This window comes from Drosophila ananassae (assembly GCF_017639315.1).
Source record: "Drosophila ananassae strain 14024-0371.13 chromosome Y unlocalized genomic scaffold, ASM1763931v2 tig00000087, whole genome shotgun sequence".
NCBI classification, from domain to species: Eukaryota; Metazoa; Arthropoda; class Insecta; order Diptera; family Drosophilidae; genus Drosophila; species Drosophila ananassae.
In genome coordinates, this window is record NW_025319052.1 from 632,294 (window position 1) to 650,684 (window position 18,391).

The window sequence follows — 18,391 nt, forward strand, 5'->3', positions numbered from 1 at the left end:
CTGTTGACAAGAAGACGCTTGTTTTCAAAACGGTCACTGTATAGTTGAAGTAGTAGGATTATTATTGGATTGAATTGTAGTCAACTGAGGAAGGTCAGCTCTGTGCAGGAGCGTATTGTGGCGCCCTTTACACGTGAAACAATTGTGCTTACTGGTACACTCTTTAAGTTGGTGTCCCCCAGCGAAACAGTTTAAGCACAATTTCTTCCTCCTTATATATGCGGATCGTTCACTGACGGGCATTTGGAGAAACCGAGGACATACCCGCACTGGGTGATTCTCTTTTGCGCAAAGGTCACAGTTTTTGGGTCCTTGCGTCACGTTGGTCTCAAAGGAGTTGATCCTTTTTGAGCCTGTGTTTTTTGAAGGCGGTTGGGAGTTAACCATCTTAATGCTGGAGCTGGGTTTAACATCCTCTATGGCTTCCAGGGTGCGATATCGTTCGCTGAGAAACGAGTTCATTTCATGCCATGCGGGTATCTCGCACTTATTGGACAAGGATTGTTGCCATAAAGAAAGGGTCAATTTCGGAAGCTTGGAGGAGCAGAGAAATACGAGAAGACAATCCCAATTATCGATTGAAATTTTGGAGTGTTCTAACGCCGTGAAACAGCCTTGGATGGTACTTTGCAGCTCCTTTAAAGCTGCACCGGACTCAACAACCACTACGGGAAGATTGAACAGGATTTTTAATTGGCTGTTGACAAGAAGACGCTTGTTTTCAAAACGGTCACAAAGCGCGGTCCAAGCCGATTCAAAACCGTCATGCGTGAGTGGAGATTTTGCTACTATAGCCTTCGCTTCTCCCTCTGTTTTGGTAATTAAATGGAATAACTTTTCCACCGGCGTCAACCTCGGATTGTTGACATAGATAGCAGTGAAAAGGTCGCGGAACGTTGGCCACCGTAAGTAATTCCCCCTGAAAACTTCAGTGTCACAGGGCGGAAGTCGGCATCCGCTAGAGATGGACAGTTGGGCAGTACTTGATGCCCTTGTAAGAGTTGTAAGAGTTAACATTCTTTCGATAACCTCTGTTAGCTGGGCTACACAGCGTTCATAAACGGAATAGCAGTAGTCATACTTGGCTTCTATTGCCTGCCACTCACCACTGCTGGAGGCTTCCTGCTGGAGAACTTGGGAACATTTGTCGTACTCGCTCTCAATCGTCTCCCAAAGTTTCTTTACGTGGTCACGGCGGACCTCAAGGGCGTATTAAGTGGACTCAGAAGTCGATGGTTCATTGATCTTGGCCTCGAAATGGCTTGGTTTATCGCACACGGAAATGAACGTCGCAAAAGCCATCGTGGTTGCAGAAACTGTCTTCCGAGTGACGGATCGGGTTCCTATTGGGGTTCGTGAGATGCTCTGCGGTTTTGGTAGCGTTGGCGTCAGGGACTCGCTCTTGGATCTGGTATTCGCAGATCTTGCTAACGGATGCGAAGGAGGAACTAGAGATGAGGATGTACTCCTTCTTATAATTTTGACGGGTGCAAAACCTTTTGGTTTTGTCTCTCGTCCAGAGGACATAATATGGGAGCCTTGGATAAGTTCAGAGGATACTAACCCCCTGCAAACGCGATAGGAATTAATGGAATTTAACGTACAAAGGTTTCGGCTTATTTTTTTTTTTTTATTTATTTCCTTTCTCTTAACGCGTTAAATGGAGTAGTAATATATAGGATATATAGGAATAATATATAGGAATAATAGGAATAATATATAGGAGAACTTTTCTAGCAGCCCTCGGCAACAATTTGTATGTATGAAATGAGATTCATGTTGCCTAAATCTCAGCAGCATGAATAGATACAAAGTTGCCCAAATGCATTCCGTTCCTCAACAATGGGATATCGTTGAACTTTATTTGAGGTAGAAATCTCCTTGCTGGATGGAGTACCAGACTGTCATTTTTAATTATTTCGGGTTGTAATGGACCATCGTTGACTTGAAGCGTAACATTCTCTTTCCGTCTGCATAAGATGTAGAGTCCGACGCTGATGATCGTCACCAAAGAAAAGAGAGTAACCAGGCTAATTTTGTTTAGGTTGGCTTGCTCGAGGAGATTTTGTACTCAGCCTATGTTGTCTCTATGTAATGCCTCTAAAGCTTTTAGAGACAAAATCTTGAGGCGTTGTTCCTCTGTTGGTGTCATCTGTATAATTGGGGTTCCGATCTTGGTTATAGTGTTTTCAAGGTTACTAAATGGTTGCCTGTTGATCAGAATTGTGTCGTTGGATAAATGAATTAAATACATAGCTTGCAAATAACTGTTAACCGTTTTTTTGCTTACGCTCTGTTTGCGAGAGCAACCGAAACAAAGCATGCCGTTTCGGTTCCTCTCTGAGCAGCAGGCTTTGTTTTGTTTTGTTTCGGTTTTCTGTTGAACGAATTACAATGAGCAAATCATGAAACTCTCATCTACCGAACATCGCTCAATGAGAGATTTGAGTTTCACTCGCACTGAGAGATTCAGTAAAAGACCGATTGACTGAAAAAGTCAGCGCAAAAAGTCTTTTCAATAATTTGTTTTCGTTTCTTTGCACAGTGGTACATGGTACATGAAATTTTACGAAAAAACTTATTAAAATTTTAAAAGTGAATTTTCCAATTTCAAACTAATATATTGATTATTTTAATTAAAAAATAAATAGTTTCCTTTTAAATTTATTTATTTTGAGTTAATAAGCTTAACAACTAAACTTTGGACAACTTTGTTGTCCATTTTGTTAAATATAAAAAATTGTATACGATCAAAATTTGTATACGAGCAACTCAATCGGTTGCTCTCAGACTTTTTGCTCAAAGTCTCAGTGACAAACACTTATTTTGAGACCGCTCGAATCGGTTGACAGTTATTTGCAAGCTATGATTAAATAAGTGCCTTTAAGACATGTTTTGTTATTGTTCCAAGCTATGTTGCCATTAAAATCGTTGAGTATAATAATGCCATTGCCGACGTCTTCTACTTCTTCTGTGTGATCCGCGTTGCTGAATTTACAGTGTGCCCTAATACCCGCAGCTAATTTAGGAATACAATTAGTTGTAGATAAATTGACAATTTTATTCTTATTACATATTTGAAATATTCGTTGTTTTTCATATGGATTACGGTATTATGACCGGCTTTATTATAATATTTTCATAATCTGTTGATTCGAGTATAGAGATTTTAACAAAGTAGAGCAGTACAGTTTTATTTTGCTATATGGATACGTCAGAAAACTTTAGTGATTCTTCTATTGTTAGTGGTGGTAGGTTATAATTTTTAAAATTTTGACTTATTATTTCAAATTCTTCTTAATTTAGGAGTATTGAATTTATTATATTTATAATTTCTTCATTTATCAATCTTACCTGATTCTATCTGCTTTAGGTCTATTACATGGACTATTGTAGTTGTGGAAACTTGCAATTTCCCTATACCCTTAAAGATAGTTATTGTCTGTGCGTCGGTGAAGTTTGTTATCTCCATAAACCCATTTGCTGGTCTCAAATGCAGCATCAGTAGTCTGTAAAAAGGGGTTATTGTGTTTTTATATTACTTTTGTGAACTATTTTCCCAGATTCGGTTAGTATTGTTGTGTCCTTATCTTCTTTGACTATTTCTATAGCATATCTTGGTGAGAGTTTAGTTCCTAATCTTACATTTCGTTTGATAAAAATTTTTTGTCCTGGCTGATAATTTTGAATTGTCTTTCGGTCTTTGTTGTGATTTTGTAAATCTAATTCTTGTTTCTGCTTAATTCTGTCAATGTTATCCTGCCTTGATTTCTGCCTTGAGTCGATATAAGTATGTCCGTCTGTCTGTCTGTCCGTCTGTCTGTCGGTTTCTACGCTCCTCTTCTCCTATAGCTGCCATATAACTGATTGATCGGAAATGCCATAACTTTGGTGTTTTTTAAGTTAGAGGGTTGGGACTCATGTTATATTTGACCAAAATATTCTATGTGCAAAATTTCTTAAGGATGGGCCGACTATATCCTATAGCTGTCATAGAACGATCGGAATTGGCATAACTTTGGTGTTTTTTAAGTTAGAAAGATGGGATTCTTTTATGGACAGAATAATCTCATTTGCCAAATTTCATAAGGATCAGCCGACTATATCCTATAGCTGCCATAAACCTGAACGATCGGAACTTGCATAACTTTGCTGTTTTTAAGTTAGAAAGATGGGACATGGTTCAGATTCCATTTTGGGAAAAAAAATCTTTTTGGCCAAATTTCATAGGGATCGGCCAACTATATCCAATAGCCGCCATATAACTGAACGATCGCAAATAGCACAACTGAAAGGGCATATCAACTTCGGCTTCGCCCGAAGTTAGCATTCCTTTCTTGTTTTTCTTTGGTACCTCAAGATTGGAACCTCAACCGACCCGTCCGACATTTCTTTTACAGCTTTTTCGAATAACTTCTGAATGAAATGACGGGTCGATTAAGGTACCAATCGACGCGTATTTAGCTCTAGAATGCGAATATATAAAAATATTCTATATTTTAGTGATTAAAATTTTTTTTACTTTCACCCTAATTTCTCCCAAACCAAATAACTTTTGGAATATGTTTCGACAAAAATTATCTAATTGAAACAATATCTTTCGATTGGTATATAATTCATTTAGATCGGTTGCCTACAGAAAATTTTTAATTCTTCGGCTATATATAGAGTTTCCTCGCGCACGCCAAGGCATGCAGGTCGTCACCTCGTGGGCCTCCGTCCACAGTGATCTAGAACTTGAACGAAGTTCGTCGTTGATAACAACTACATATTTAAAGAAAAAAATGTTCAAAATTTTTTACCAAAATTTTAATTTTTTTGCAAAAAGGTGTTCCAAAAATCAAATTTTCACTTGTTTTTTTTTCCTACATTCAGTTTCTAGTTGCAATTCTAGTGGATCTCCTGTTCCGTCGAATGGAATGACCACTCCCGGACTTGGTTGGCCACTTTTGCATAGTCCACCTGAACAGGGACCGGCTTCTGCACTTGTGGCTCCATGTTCCTCACACTTTTCATATCTGGTACCGACAGACTTTAAATGAGCTTCTCTGACTCACTTAATGCTCTTTGTCTCGGCGTGGACTTTTCCACAAGTCCAACACCACGTCATCCCAAAGGACGATACAAATATCGTCGACTCACTTTGCAACTAGTGTCCTCATGTTTTCTACCTCTACGCTCCTACGTTTTCTACATTCCCTCTGCTGGGAGACCGAGGTCCCTACACACTTCAATCAACTCCTCCTTGCGAAGCGCGTATATCCAGTTTTTTCTCCCTATCTTGAAGCTGCGTTACTTCTAGACTCGAAAGCAATCACGTAGTTTGTTTGCCAGGTGTAACTACCTGTTTTTGTTGGTTGGCGCTCGCAACAAATGCCACGGCTAGCTCACAGAGTTTTGGGGATCGTTCCACCGAATTTATAGATTCAACGTGATTGCCCGAGCCCAGAAATAACACAGGGTGCTTCGTTTTATAAATATCCTCTTTATTTTGACAATGATACAAAAGGGTGATTCTCACCGGCTGTTCGGCTCAGCCGATCGACAGCCCGTCCTCCCATCGTTCCGCGATCACCGTTCCGGGTTGGAGCCAATATGCACGCCCCCCCCAAAGCTTTCGCCCAGCAGAACGTGTGGTCTCGGTGCCTGGCGACGGTTCGGCTCACGGTTCTCTCCATTGGGCTCACGTGTTCCAGTTGTTTGTCGTCGCGTATCCTTCACTCCAGGTGATTCGGTGTACATACGCCCCACCGCCTGGATCAGAAGTCTCTTGACTTGGCCGGGGTGTTCCTGTTTGGTTTTTACTGTTAGGCTTGAATTCCTGAGCTGGCTACCCCTCGCTTTATAGGGTCACACCTGGTCGTAACGGTTAGGAATCGATAAGGCGAACGCCAGACCGACCCGTCCAGGATACCTGTTGTGTCCGGGAAAAAACCAACCCTACTCGATTTACTCTTGGGCTTCAGTTTCGCCGCGGATCCTAGATCTTTTCCCCACTTGCTCCTTGACTTATCCTTGCTTGATGACTTGCGTACAACCGCCGGGTACAGCCACCCACAGGGTAAGCCGCGGATCACAGACCCTCACGGTGGTCCTTCAGCCAATACTCCTAATTCCTGAAAGGAAACTTTCCCGCTTGAATGTTAGACTTATCCACGGGGGTTTCACTCAACTCTTCCAGCTTACCTAAAAGACTCGGCCTAGATTCGATCTAGTGGCCTCCTTTTAAAGCGCCGGAGGCGCCCGTTAATCCTTGCAAGTCTCGCTTCCTGCCGTTAATCCTTCGTTCCTCTGTACTCGCCGTTACTCCTTTCTCCGCTTCCCGTAGCATTTTCATTTGCGGGATCTCTTTGTTGCCTCCCATTGCCTTTAGGCTTCCGATTCATATTGTTATTATGCAGGAATATTTGGAGGTAAATTAATAAATTTAATAAACAGTGTTTCATGTACCTTAAATAAAAATAAAATAATAATAATAAACAATGTATTATCGATTTTAAGCATCTCTGTTCGATTAAGTCATTTAGTAAGACAATCTCATTATCCCAGCCTACCATTCACGGCTGGTTCTGTACAAACATTGTACACGGTAAGTGTGGTTTCTACTTTTCACACACACATCACGCAGGTTTCTACTTTTGACCTTAAAACGGCAGTTCATGAGACCGACTAATAGTGGATTTTTCGCCGTTGTTAGTCCGTAGTAGTAGCTCGGTCCAATTTCACCGTGCAAAACGCAGAATGTTATAAGAGTTATATTCGCCACTGCCGGATTCAGTTTACTCAGGATCCGAAACATTTTTATGATATTAAGAGTAAACATGTTGTAGAATAATTAGATTAGTAGCATTAGTAATACTGAAGTCGAGAGAAAAAATTGAAGTCTAGTCTAAGTTAGCATAGGGCGGAGCGGGAGCGAAATAAAAGTTCAGTTGCGCTCTCTTGCGAATTCGCCCCGCTTCGTCACAATAGATAAGCTAGGCTTAAGTTCTTTTTGGTTGAATGTAACGAATTATAACGTTGAGTCGAGAGCTTGTATTTTCTTTTCGTCGTTGCGAAAATTTTAGTAAACAGCCACTTTTAGTTTTTTTTTGTACATGTATCTTTTCCCCCTTGTGCAGGTTTCCACTTCCCAGAACTGTCGAAGAAGTTTATGGAGCTGCTCATCTAAAGGCCCCTTTGGGCAGATCAGTCCCGACCGCTCAGCAGCCATGAGAACCTTGCCATTGTCAGGACCTCCGCCTCCACAAACAACCCAACCGAGCCCAGTTTTTTGGATTGAGGGCAAACCAGGAGACAAATGAATTTGCCCCACACAAATTTTCTACATTAATTTTTGGTCTTCTATCCAAAATTAAAAGATGGTATGATCTACTGATTTAAATAAGAAAATAAAAATCTTCCATACAAAGATGTTTAAGGAAAAATCATAGAAGACCAAAAATTAATGTAGAAAATCTGAGATTTCAACTTTGGATGAGTATTCCAAAGATATGGTAACTGCTAGATACCATTTTTTAATTTTAGTTGGTACACATACATTTCAAAAAAGATATCTACTGGAAACAATGATGGTCATCGCCATTACACGGCCTACATAATTCAATATATGGTAAAATTTAATCAATTTCTTCTCTTAGGTGTACCGCGGAAACTGTGGGTGATAGAACCTATGCTTGTTCTGGGCTTTGGTTCAGGGGAGCCTAAAGGTTATGGAGCAGGTAAAATTATGCGTGGAGGAAAAAAAAAGTTGGAAATTGTCGGCCTGTGTTATTGTTTTCGTTGGTTGAAATTTAATAATTTATTTTTTATTATAAAAAATAAAAAAAAAATTAAATCACAGAATTACTTGAAAATACAAATTGTAAACTAAAGTAATTTATAAAATTAATTAATTATTATTGTTCTCGTTTATTTTGTTCATAAATTAAAATTAAAAAATTTTTAATTTTATTTACATATTAAAATTGTATTTTTTTATTAAATTTTAAATAATTTTTATATATTTAAATTGCTTTGAAGTCGCTTCTTTTTAGAAAATAAATATTTATACAATGGAGAGTAATAAACCCAATATTAATTCCACGACCCTTCATGATTTAAAGAATGCAGGCTTCAGGTTTTAGATGAGACAATTTCTAAAGCAAATGAATTACAAGACCAGATAGAGCAGTTAGACGAAATGGATGAATTTTGAGCGGAGTTGGAGAAATTAACAATCACAACCAAGGCAAGGATTATGTCCTTATGTAATGCCTTCAGTACAGCTGAGGACTCCCGCCCAGCTACTCGAATTTCCGCAGCCCCAACTCGAGCTAGACTTCCCAGTTTAGCATTACCAAATTTTACAAGTCTTTACGATACCTTGGTACACAAAGATGTGAACATTCCTGTTATTATGAAATTTAATCATTTAATTTCTTGCCTCTATGGTAAAGCCTTAGGAACTATGAAGACTTTCCAAGTCACCGAGAGTAATTACGACAAAGCTATCGCTAGTCTAAAAAGAGTCTATGATAACGAATGTCTCATCTTTGCGAACCAAATAAGTCAATTGTTCAGCCTTCCGAAAATCCCAGCAGTCTGCGTCGTCGTTGAGGGATCCCTAATACCCGCAGCTAATTTAGGAATACAATTAGTTGTAGATAAATTAACAATTTTATTCTTATTACATATTTGAAATATTCGTTGTTTTTCATATGGATTACGGTATTATGTTATGTTGTACGGTAATCTGTTGATTCGAGTATAGAGATTTTAACAAAGTAGAGCAGTACAGTTTTATTTTGCTATATGGATACGTCAGAAAACTTCAATGATTCTTCTATTGTTAGTGGTGGTAGGTTATAATTTTTAAAATTTTGACTTATTATTTCAAATTCTTCTTAATTTAGGAGTATTGAATTTATTATATTTATAATTTCTTCATTTATCAATCTTACCTGATTCTATCTGCTTTAGGTCTATTACATGGACTATTGTAGTTGTGGAAACTTGCAATTTCCCTATACCCTTAAAGATAGTTATTGTCTGTGCGTCGGTGAAGTTTGTTATCTCCATAAACCCATTTGCTGGTCTCAAATGCAGCATCAGTAGTCTGTAAAAAGGGGTTATTGTGTTTTTATATTACTTTTGTGAACTATTTTCCCAGATTCGGTTAGTATTGTTGTGCCCTTATCTTCTTTGACTATTTCTATAGTATATCTTGGTGAGAGTTTAGTTCCTAATCTTACAATTCGTTTGATAAAAATTTTTTGTCCTGGCTGATAATTTTGAATTGTATTTCGGTCTTTGTTGTGATTTTGTAAATCTAATTCTTGTTTCTGCTTAATTCTGTCAATGTTATCCTGCCTTGATTTCTGCCTTGAGTCGATATAAGCATGTCCGTCTGTCTGTCTGTCCGTCTGTCTGTCGGTTTCTACGCTCCTCTTCTCCTATAGCTGCCATATAACTGATTGATCGGAAATGCCATAAATTTGGTGTTTTTTAAGTTAGAGGGTTGGGACTCATGTTATATTTGACCAAAATATTTTATGTGCAAAATTTCTTAAGGATGGGCCGACTATATCCTATAGCTGTCATAGAACGATCGGAATTGGCATAACTTTGGTGTTTTTTAAGTTAGAAAGATGGGATTCTATTATGGACAGAATAATCTGATTTGCCAAATTTCATAAGGATCAGCCGACTATATCCTATAGCTGCCATAAACCTGAACGATCGGAATTTGCATAACTTTGCTGTTTTTAAGTTAGAAAGATGGGACTTGGTGCAGATTCCATTTTGGGAAAAAAAATCTTTTTGGCCAAATTTCATAGGGATCGGCCAACTATATCCAACAGCCGCCATATAACTGAACGATCGGAAATGGCACAACTGAAAGGGCATATTAACTTCGGCTTCGCCCGAAGTTAGCTTTCCTTTCTTGTTTTTCTTTGGTACCTCAAGATTGGAACCTCAACCGACCCGTCCGACATTTCTTTCAGAAGTATTAAATTATTAGATTTTTACAGCTTTTTCGAATAACTTCTGAATGAAATGTCGGGTCGATTAAGGTACCAATCGACGCGTATTTAGCTCTAGAATGCGAATATATAAAAATATTCTATATTTCAGTGATTAAAAATTTTTTTACATTCACCCTAATTTCTCCCAAACCAAATAACTTTTGGAATATGTTTCAACAAAAATTATCTAATTGAAACAATACCTTTCGATTGGTATATAATTCATTTAGATCGGTACGTATCTATACATTCTAAAGCGTAGGCATACGGAAAAGAGATTGCGTTGCGCCCAATGTGTAATACGTCATTTAGTACAACTCCGTTGGCGTCCTTAAATGACCCGTCGAATACGACCCTAAGTCGTTTTCCCTTTTGCCCAACTGTAGGATGATGTGGCAAATAGAAGAAATTGCCTGAATCGAAGCTGGGTCTTCTGATTTCGTGCATATGGCCAAGACTGATGAATTCCTGCATAAACTTGATGTACCTTTCTCGTAAATCCTGATTGCGCTGTAGTCTGCTTTCTACAGCCATGAAGCGGGATTGTGCTCCCTGGAACGTGTCTGAAAATTCGGGTTTGCTATTTTACAAGGTTGCTCGACTATATACCTTCCAGCTTCATCCCTTTTGTGAGTTTCGAGGAAATGTTATTCCACCTTGTCTTCGTCTGGATCCTTGTGTGCGTAGCAGCTTTCTTCTTCTGCTTCCCAAAATCGTTGTAGTGTAGTGTCAATGTTGCACTGCACTGAGTGGAGAACAGAGTTTTAGTTGTTGGAGACTGACTCTAACCGATGTGATGACCCATCAAAATATTGAAGATATGGCAATAAGATTGCCCATGTTGTCGTGCATCTTTTGGCCGGTTAGGGTGGCCCAAAAGTAGTCGCTCCCCAATAAAATGTCTATCGGGGCCACTGATGCGAAGTTAGTATCCGCCATCAGGAATCCATTGAACACATTGAGTGATGATGGATCGACATTGTGTCTTTGCAGCGAAGATGTGATCTTACGTAGAACGTGTGCGGTAACCTCTTGTGTGTTGTCCGAAACTCTAGATTTGAGATGCAGCTGAGTGACCCCTCTGGTTGCCACAGCCTTGATGGCATAAATTCCTGACACTAGTATTCGTGATGATGAACGTGCTAGCCCAAGTGCGTTGATGCAACGTTCCGAAATGTATGACAATTCAGATCCACTGTCGAATAGTAGCCAGCAGCTTGTATATATCCCATTTGCGTTTTGGACATATACCAATGCAGTCGGCAGCGTGCTTTGGCGACGCCCATAATTGTTTGGTATTGCTACAGAGCCTTGTGCGTCTGCAGCCGCTTGTGAGCCGTACGCTCGTGCGATGTGACTTACGGTCACCGATGTAGTGTGAGGAGCGTCCTGATTACGCTGGTCCTCCCTTCCTGTTGACACGGTCTGTGCCGTATCCTGCGAACTGATCGTGGTTGCTGCAAAGCCTTGCGCGTTTGCAGCCGTTTGTACATGCAATAAAGTATGATGCCGAGCATGGCATATCCTACAGTAGAATTTGTATTCACACACTGCCACACTTCAGGCTTCACACAGTTGAAACATACCGATTTCTCTTTTGCCGTTGCTCTTCGTTGTTCACAACTTAGCGCCAGAAAATCCGCAGATCCAACCAGATTGGGTCGCTCCATGCCAAATCCAGTCGATCCAACAAGACAACGATTCCATCCTTCGTTTGTGTTGCAGGTAAACGCTCAGCTAAGGACACGATCCTCGTGATCGTACCCTTCAGTCTGCGGAGGCCTACAACCAGCAACTTGTATTCCTCCATTTAAGGCAATACTCCGTGTAGTGGTGAATTATTCCTCCAGTCAATCCGGCTCGAAGGATCAAACGTTACTGTGGTCAGAAATGAAAATGAAATTGTCTCTGATGGTTAGACAACTTCCAAAACAACTTATTAGTGGACTGTATATGATTTCTGGTGTGTATTGATTGACGGTTAAGAAATAACTAAATAAATCTAAATGCGACGCAGCGCATTGATGCCTTATTTATACATACATGAATCTATGTGTGAGAAAGGAAAAGTATATCAAGTATATAAGAAAATGACGACGCGACGATCAGCGTTGCCATGGTTATTTGTATATAGAATTTCTTACGTTATGCTTCAGATTCATGTTGCCTAAATCTCAGCAGCATGAATAAATACTAAGTTGCCCAAATGCATTCCGTTCCTCTACATCCCGGCCCGCCCTGAAACATCGTTTCTGAACTTGGTAAAACTGCGATCTTGGTTATAGGGCGTCTCCTGAAGCAGTTTTCAATTTGACAGCACGAGTACAGTGGTCTTGAGTTTACCATTGCACTTATTTGTGCTAATAGGGTGTGCATCTGTTCAAACGTTAGAATAGTGTTGCCAATGTCGCGGCGCAGGTGAACCTTGACTGATCTTACGAAAGACTCCCACTTTCCTCCAGTAATTGGTCCAGCGCAATCACATCCAGAATTGACAAAGGGAAGTGATTGTGTGATTCTGATACTTGGCAAGTCGGACATGCGTAGTAAGGTGTCTTTGACGAAAGCATCTGATACAGTTGTGGGTGACCTTTCTTATCAGGTTGTGAGCTCCAACTATCCAATATCGTTGGCGAACTATTACAAACAGTGCAGATGTGCCTGGATGTAAGTTTACCCAGCGCTCGTGTTCCAGGATTAGCTTCGTAATGTGGTGTGCCTTAGGAAGTAATATCGGGTTTTTGACTTTTTCTGGTAATTGGGATTGCCTCAAAGGGCCTCCAGCTCGTTGCAGACCATCCTGTCCAATGTACGGGGTTAGCTTGAATAACTGCGACCTGTTTCGCAGTGGTTGATCCTTTTGTATAAGCCTTCTGTCATCTCCAAAGCACGCCTGTGCGTTCCGCAGGCCTACTATTTGTGCTGCCTTGATTTCTTTGAAAGACAGTATCGTGGATTCGACTCGTTTTTGTGGTTCTTTCAGTCTTTGAATAAAACGTAAAACATAGCCCACGGTATACCAGCCTTTGCCAGGATGAGGCGGTGTGGACTCGTTCGTCCAATTCTGATAATGAATTGTCCATCTCCTTCAGAGTGAGCATGGCTGTGGTCTTCAATTCGTCTTGTGCATGGCTTTCTGAAATATTCAAAGAGAGTTCTGAGTTTTACATTTTGACTGTGTAATCATTTTCATCGTGTAGCCAAGTTGGTACGATCCACCAGAGGAAAATTTCATGAGCTGAGTAGCCGTCATTCCGATCCTTGAGTGATCCACACAGCTCCAGCCGTTGTTTCAGTGATGCTACCCTAGTTTTGGCAGCCACCAATGAAACCCAATATGTTCCGTCTTCATGTCGAAACCTACAGTAAACACCAGCAGCATATGCCTTGGTTGATGCGTCGGAAAAGGCGTTTAGTTCAATCGAGTCCTCCCTGTTGGGAACAAATCGTGACACTCTCAGATTTTTTAGCGTGTCGAGATCTGCTTGGTGGAAGCTTCGTGTCCCAGCCCAGGTCCAATAGCCACAACTGTTAAAACATGATTTTAAATTGAACCACAATCGGCGATAATAAGCGAAGAGGGTCAAAAATACGCGCAACATCTGATTTTGACAAGACTTGGATTTGCCAAGTCTTGTACATCAGCTGATCGTCGATTGAATTCCAGTAAATTCCAAGTACCTTTTTTGCTTCTTCTTCTCGTTCAGTGCTGGATTCGTGTCTGCAGATACTTGATGAATTGGACACCCACTTGTCGAGTTTCAATTTGGCGTGTGACATGAGTTCTAATAACTCATTCCTAATAGCTATTAGCTCATTCTCGTTGCTCGATCCAGTAAATACATCGTCTACGTAGAAGTCCTCCAAAAGGATTTTCGATGCAGTAGGATATTGCTCCTTGTGATCATATGCCAGTTGTTCTAACACTCGTACAGCCATGTATGGTGCACAAGCGGTTCCATAAGTTACAGAGCCTAATTGATAGTGCTTAAGAGGCGCAGATGGATGCTCTCGCCAAACACTACGTTGATAGTTTTGATGATCGGGGCTTACCCAAATTTGGCGAAACATTTTGACGATATCTGCGGAGAATACGTATCTATACATTCTTAAGCGTAGGCATACGGAAAAGAGATTGCGTTGCGCCCAATGTATAATACGTCATTTAGTACAACTCCGTTGGCGTCCTTAAATGACCCGTCGAATACGACCCTTAGTTTTTGCCCAACTGTAGGATGATGTGGCAAATAGAAGAAATTGCCTGAACCTAAGCTTGGTGTTCTGATTTCGTGCATATGGCCAAGACTGATGTATTCCTGCATAAACTTGATGTACTTTTCTCATAAATCCTGATTGCGCTGTAGTCGTCTTTCTACAGCCATGAAGCGGGATTGCGCTCCCTGGAACGTGTCTGTAAATTTCGGGTTTGGTATTTTGAAAGGTAGCTGAAACTTTTGATTTGAATTTTCGGTAGTTCATTATGCGTTGCTACCCTGTGACCTTGTACATTGCGTTGTCTTGTGAAATAGATGTACTTGCTGCTTCAGAATCAGCCATTCGTTCTAGCATCTGTTGTTGTTGTTGTTGTAACCGGAGAAGTGCATCTCCATTACCAGGCATTGACTCATTGCTTTGAGTGCTTGTTTGTATCTCCAGCCCTCCCTAGCCCTCAGGTACCTTCCTTCGTACTCCTCGTAGTCGTCGGCTGGATCTACGTACCCATCGACCGCATCGTGAAGCGATATCCTTCCGCCTAATTACACCCCAACTATTTATGTAAACAACAACAAAACTAAACTCGAACCTTTATCCTATATCGTAGCCAAAGAAATATTCCAAAATCATTTAAAACAATATTTTACAACCCAAACAACTTTGTTAATACTATTAGCAATAATAAATATTATTATAATCATGCATTTGATTTATAAATTTAAGAACATACAAAGAAGGATAATATTCTAAAAAACAAAAGGTTATAAGTCCCGAAGAAGAAACTAAAAGTTCAGAAAATAAAGAATATGACCTACAGTTATACCCCAAACTAACCACCTATTGACAGGCTAAATTCTGAAGGATGGGGAAGTAACATATCAACAAAATTTCTTTAAGTGTATATCAGTAAATTTTGTAAACCGAAGCTGAAGCCTTTTGTATTTAAATTCGTAACCCAGAGTGAGTTTGTTCTGAAATGCTAAAATTCTAAGCAGTTTTAAAGAATCACACTGTATCAAAAACGGAACTCAAATAAAAATATATTTTTTTCAAGCTATTATTTAATTATTTACGTATATTTTTGTTTTTATTATTAATTTATTTATTTTTTTTAGTATGAAAATACTATTAATTATGAATACAAAATTTTTAGCCTATCGCCTATCGTCGTTGTACTGTTTTTTTTTTTTATTATTATTTGAAATGATTGTTCTACCATTTTTTATACCATGCAGAGGGTATTATGAGTTTGGTCAAAAGTGTGCAACGCACTGAAGAAGACATCTCAAACCCTATAAAGTATATACAAATTAATATGATGTGGTTAAGTGATGAACCGCCGTCGACAAATTCCACTCCAGTTAACAAGATATGGAAAGGTGATGGTTGGGGCAACAGGCCCTTTGATGACTTCTAGCCGGCTGGCCGTAGAATATCAATTAGGAAGATTATGTTGGAGGGATGACTGTCCCTCTTTATCTGCTGGACTAGAGACTCAGTCAGATTTGTAATAATAAGTGTTTTACGACGGATCGTCGGAGTTTCAATGTAGGAGCGATGGCTCTTTATTTCATAAATGCAAAAACAGAACTGAACTTAAGAACTAACCGGCGGCCACTTTAATTGGCAGTGCTTGCCGGCTATGCACGAGCGTCCGGCCAGACGCTGGGTCAGCAATTTAGCCGGAGCGAGCTTTCGGACGATCGGTCGTTGCCGTCGCCCGGTGTACTTAGTTAACTACTCCCCCTCCAGATTAAGGCCGCCATCGGCCGACCCTATTTGGGCAATCACTTCCTTTAGTTGGGCCGTAGATCTCTTGGCCTGGGTGACTCGCCAATAAGTGAGGCCGATACAAATCAACGCGCAGCAAACTGCTCTTGTTACTAGCGCTATCTGGTGCGAGCTGTAGTTGTTGACATCTTCCCCAAATCTCTTGATATGCTCCAGGTTACGTTCATTCAAGCGGTGAAGGTATGGGAGGCTGAGAATATTGTGCTCCAGAGAAATGTTCAGGGAAGGCGAGCTGGCTACTCCTGGTGCCCTCTTCTGGGCCATATCATGATTGATACATAGGGTTTCATTAACCGTGGCACTCTCGATGAAGGTGATAAGGTGTGTTCCTTGCAGGTAGATGTAAGTGCCATTGTCCACACTCATACGAGCCGGGCGATCGTTTATGATGAGGACTCCCTCGTCCACATATGTGATGGGATGCAGATCGCTATGCTAGATGTCGCAGTGCGCAATCCCACCCGTGTGGAGTTCCTGGACGCAAGATCTTCTCAGCGCCAGTTGGCAAAATGTTACTCCCGATGACATGGAGCAGTTTTTCACCGTGTGGATATCTCTCTATCGCAGTCCGCTATGACCTTGTCCTCCAGTCTATGCATTGTGTCGTGATGTGACACGGGAAAAATTGTAATTTTGACGCAAGCTGACTTAATTTTAGGAAACTTAATAATGAAATGAATAATGTTAGTGGATTGTAAAACTTTAACGGACGTAACGGACAATATATCTTTGATGGGGGTATCTGTGGGCTCCTCTATCCATATACTTTCCAGGTCTGCATTATCTAGTATGCTAGGGCTAACTATATTGATTTTGGCGAGCGCTATTGCAAGCAATAAATTCTGCAGCTCCATTGTAATCATCCTATTCCGAGATAATAACATCTCGTATAGGTGTCCCAAATGAATTTGAGATCCTTTAGCCGACCTCAGAATTTGATTGACTGTGCTGGTAATGTTATTTATCTGTTCCTGTACTTTACTGTTAATATCGACCTGTCTATTGTTTGCATTAGTGAGCTGGAGTGTTTTGCAAAGTTTAAGAAGCCCACCACCAAGCATATAAAATAAAGCGTAGAATAGCCTAAGTAAAAACAATGATAATGACAAATAAAAAATAAGAAAACTTAAGCCAAGTGGCTAGAAATAAAAAACGTGAAAAAAGGTGGTAAAAAATTATCAGACGAATCAAGTCAACATGACCATGCCTCGTCTACCTAAGGTTGTCCTTGTCGACCACTCTCCCCTTAATGAGGACTGTGGTCCCCATGTCCGCTTCTACAACTTTCTCTTCACACAATGGAGAGAGTCGCCTGTTGGATTTTACTATGACTTTTTCGCCAACTTCGAACACCTTGTTTTTTCGGGAAGCATTTTCCCTGTTCCTGAGCTTATCTTGGGCAATCCTAATCTTATCCTGAATCTCATACAGTGGTTCTTCCGATTGTGTTTGTATCACGTCGGCCGGCCTCTTGTCGATGACCGAATGGATAGATTTATTGTACCTGGCTGTGGCCAGTTAGATTAGCTCGACGGTGTCACTGATGCCTTTATGAATTTTAAGGCATCTGGCGAGCTCCACCAGAGTGCTGTGGAAGCGCTCCACTTGTCCGTTTGAGGTACTGTGGAGGAGCGGTGCGTTTAAAACGTTAACGCCGAAATGGTTTTTCAGCATGGTCAAAATGGTGTGCGATTTTAACGATGGTTCGTTGTCACAATATATGACCTTGGTTTTAGGGAAGACATTCATCAGCAGTAGTAATGCTGGTTTCAAGTCCTCTATGGTTCTAGAGGGAATTGGTTGGACCATGGGAAATTTCGAGAATTTGTCAATGCACGTAAGGAATTGTTTTTTGTCCGTGGAGAAAATGTCTATGTGTAGCATTTCTCCTACATGAGATGGGAGTGGCGTCTCGCCAAGCTCATGCTTTTTGGGGTGTCTGTCATACTTCGCCTTAGCGCATGTCCTACAATTAGCGACTATTTCGCTTGCTAGTTTAGCCATTTTCGGGAAGTAGTACTCGGAGAGTACTTGCTTCACGTTTTCTTGGGCAGACCTGTGAGCTCTGTTGTGCTCGACAGTGAGAATTTCCCATCTTTCGTCAATTGCAAAAATATCCGTTACTCGGTTTTGGCAGTGCCAAAATTTGGTGGCAGGGAACTGCCGAACCAATTTGGCCTGTACCATTGCTAGCGTGTGCAAATCGCAATGGATTCCGTTTACGCCTTTAGGAAATATTACGTCCGCGAGCTCCTCCAGCAATGACTCCTCGCAAGAGAAGTCAATGTTATGCCGTCTCTTATTTCCAAAGAGAACGATGCTGCGTTTCGACGAACAGCGGGCTTCTTCCAGAGTTATCTGGTTTTGGAAGCAATTTA

The 18,391-nt window shown here is 40.5% G+C and overlaps 1 protein-coding gene across 1 annotated transcript; it reads right to left on the reverse strand.

The window, feature by feature from the left end:
• Positions 1-33: 33 nt before the first annotated feature.
• LOC123258154 lies at positions 34-13,946 on the reverse strand. The gene is made up of 3 exons (XM_044718031.1): positions 13,759-13,946; positions 1,289-1,448; positions 34-1,200 (listed from the first exon to the last, which is right to left on the reverse strand). The coding sequence occupies exons 1-3, from the start codon at positions 13,944-13,946 to the stop codon at positions 34-36; spliced, it is 1,515 nt and encodes a 504-aa protein (XP_044573966.1).
• Between the last annotated feature and the right edge of the window lie 4,445 nt (positions 13,947-18,391).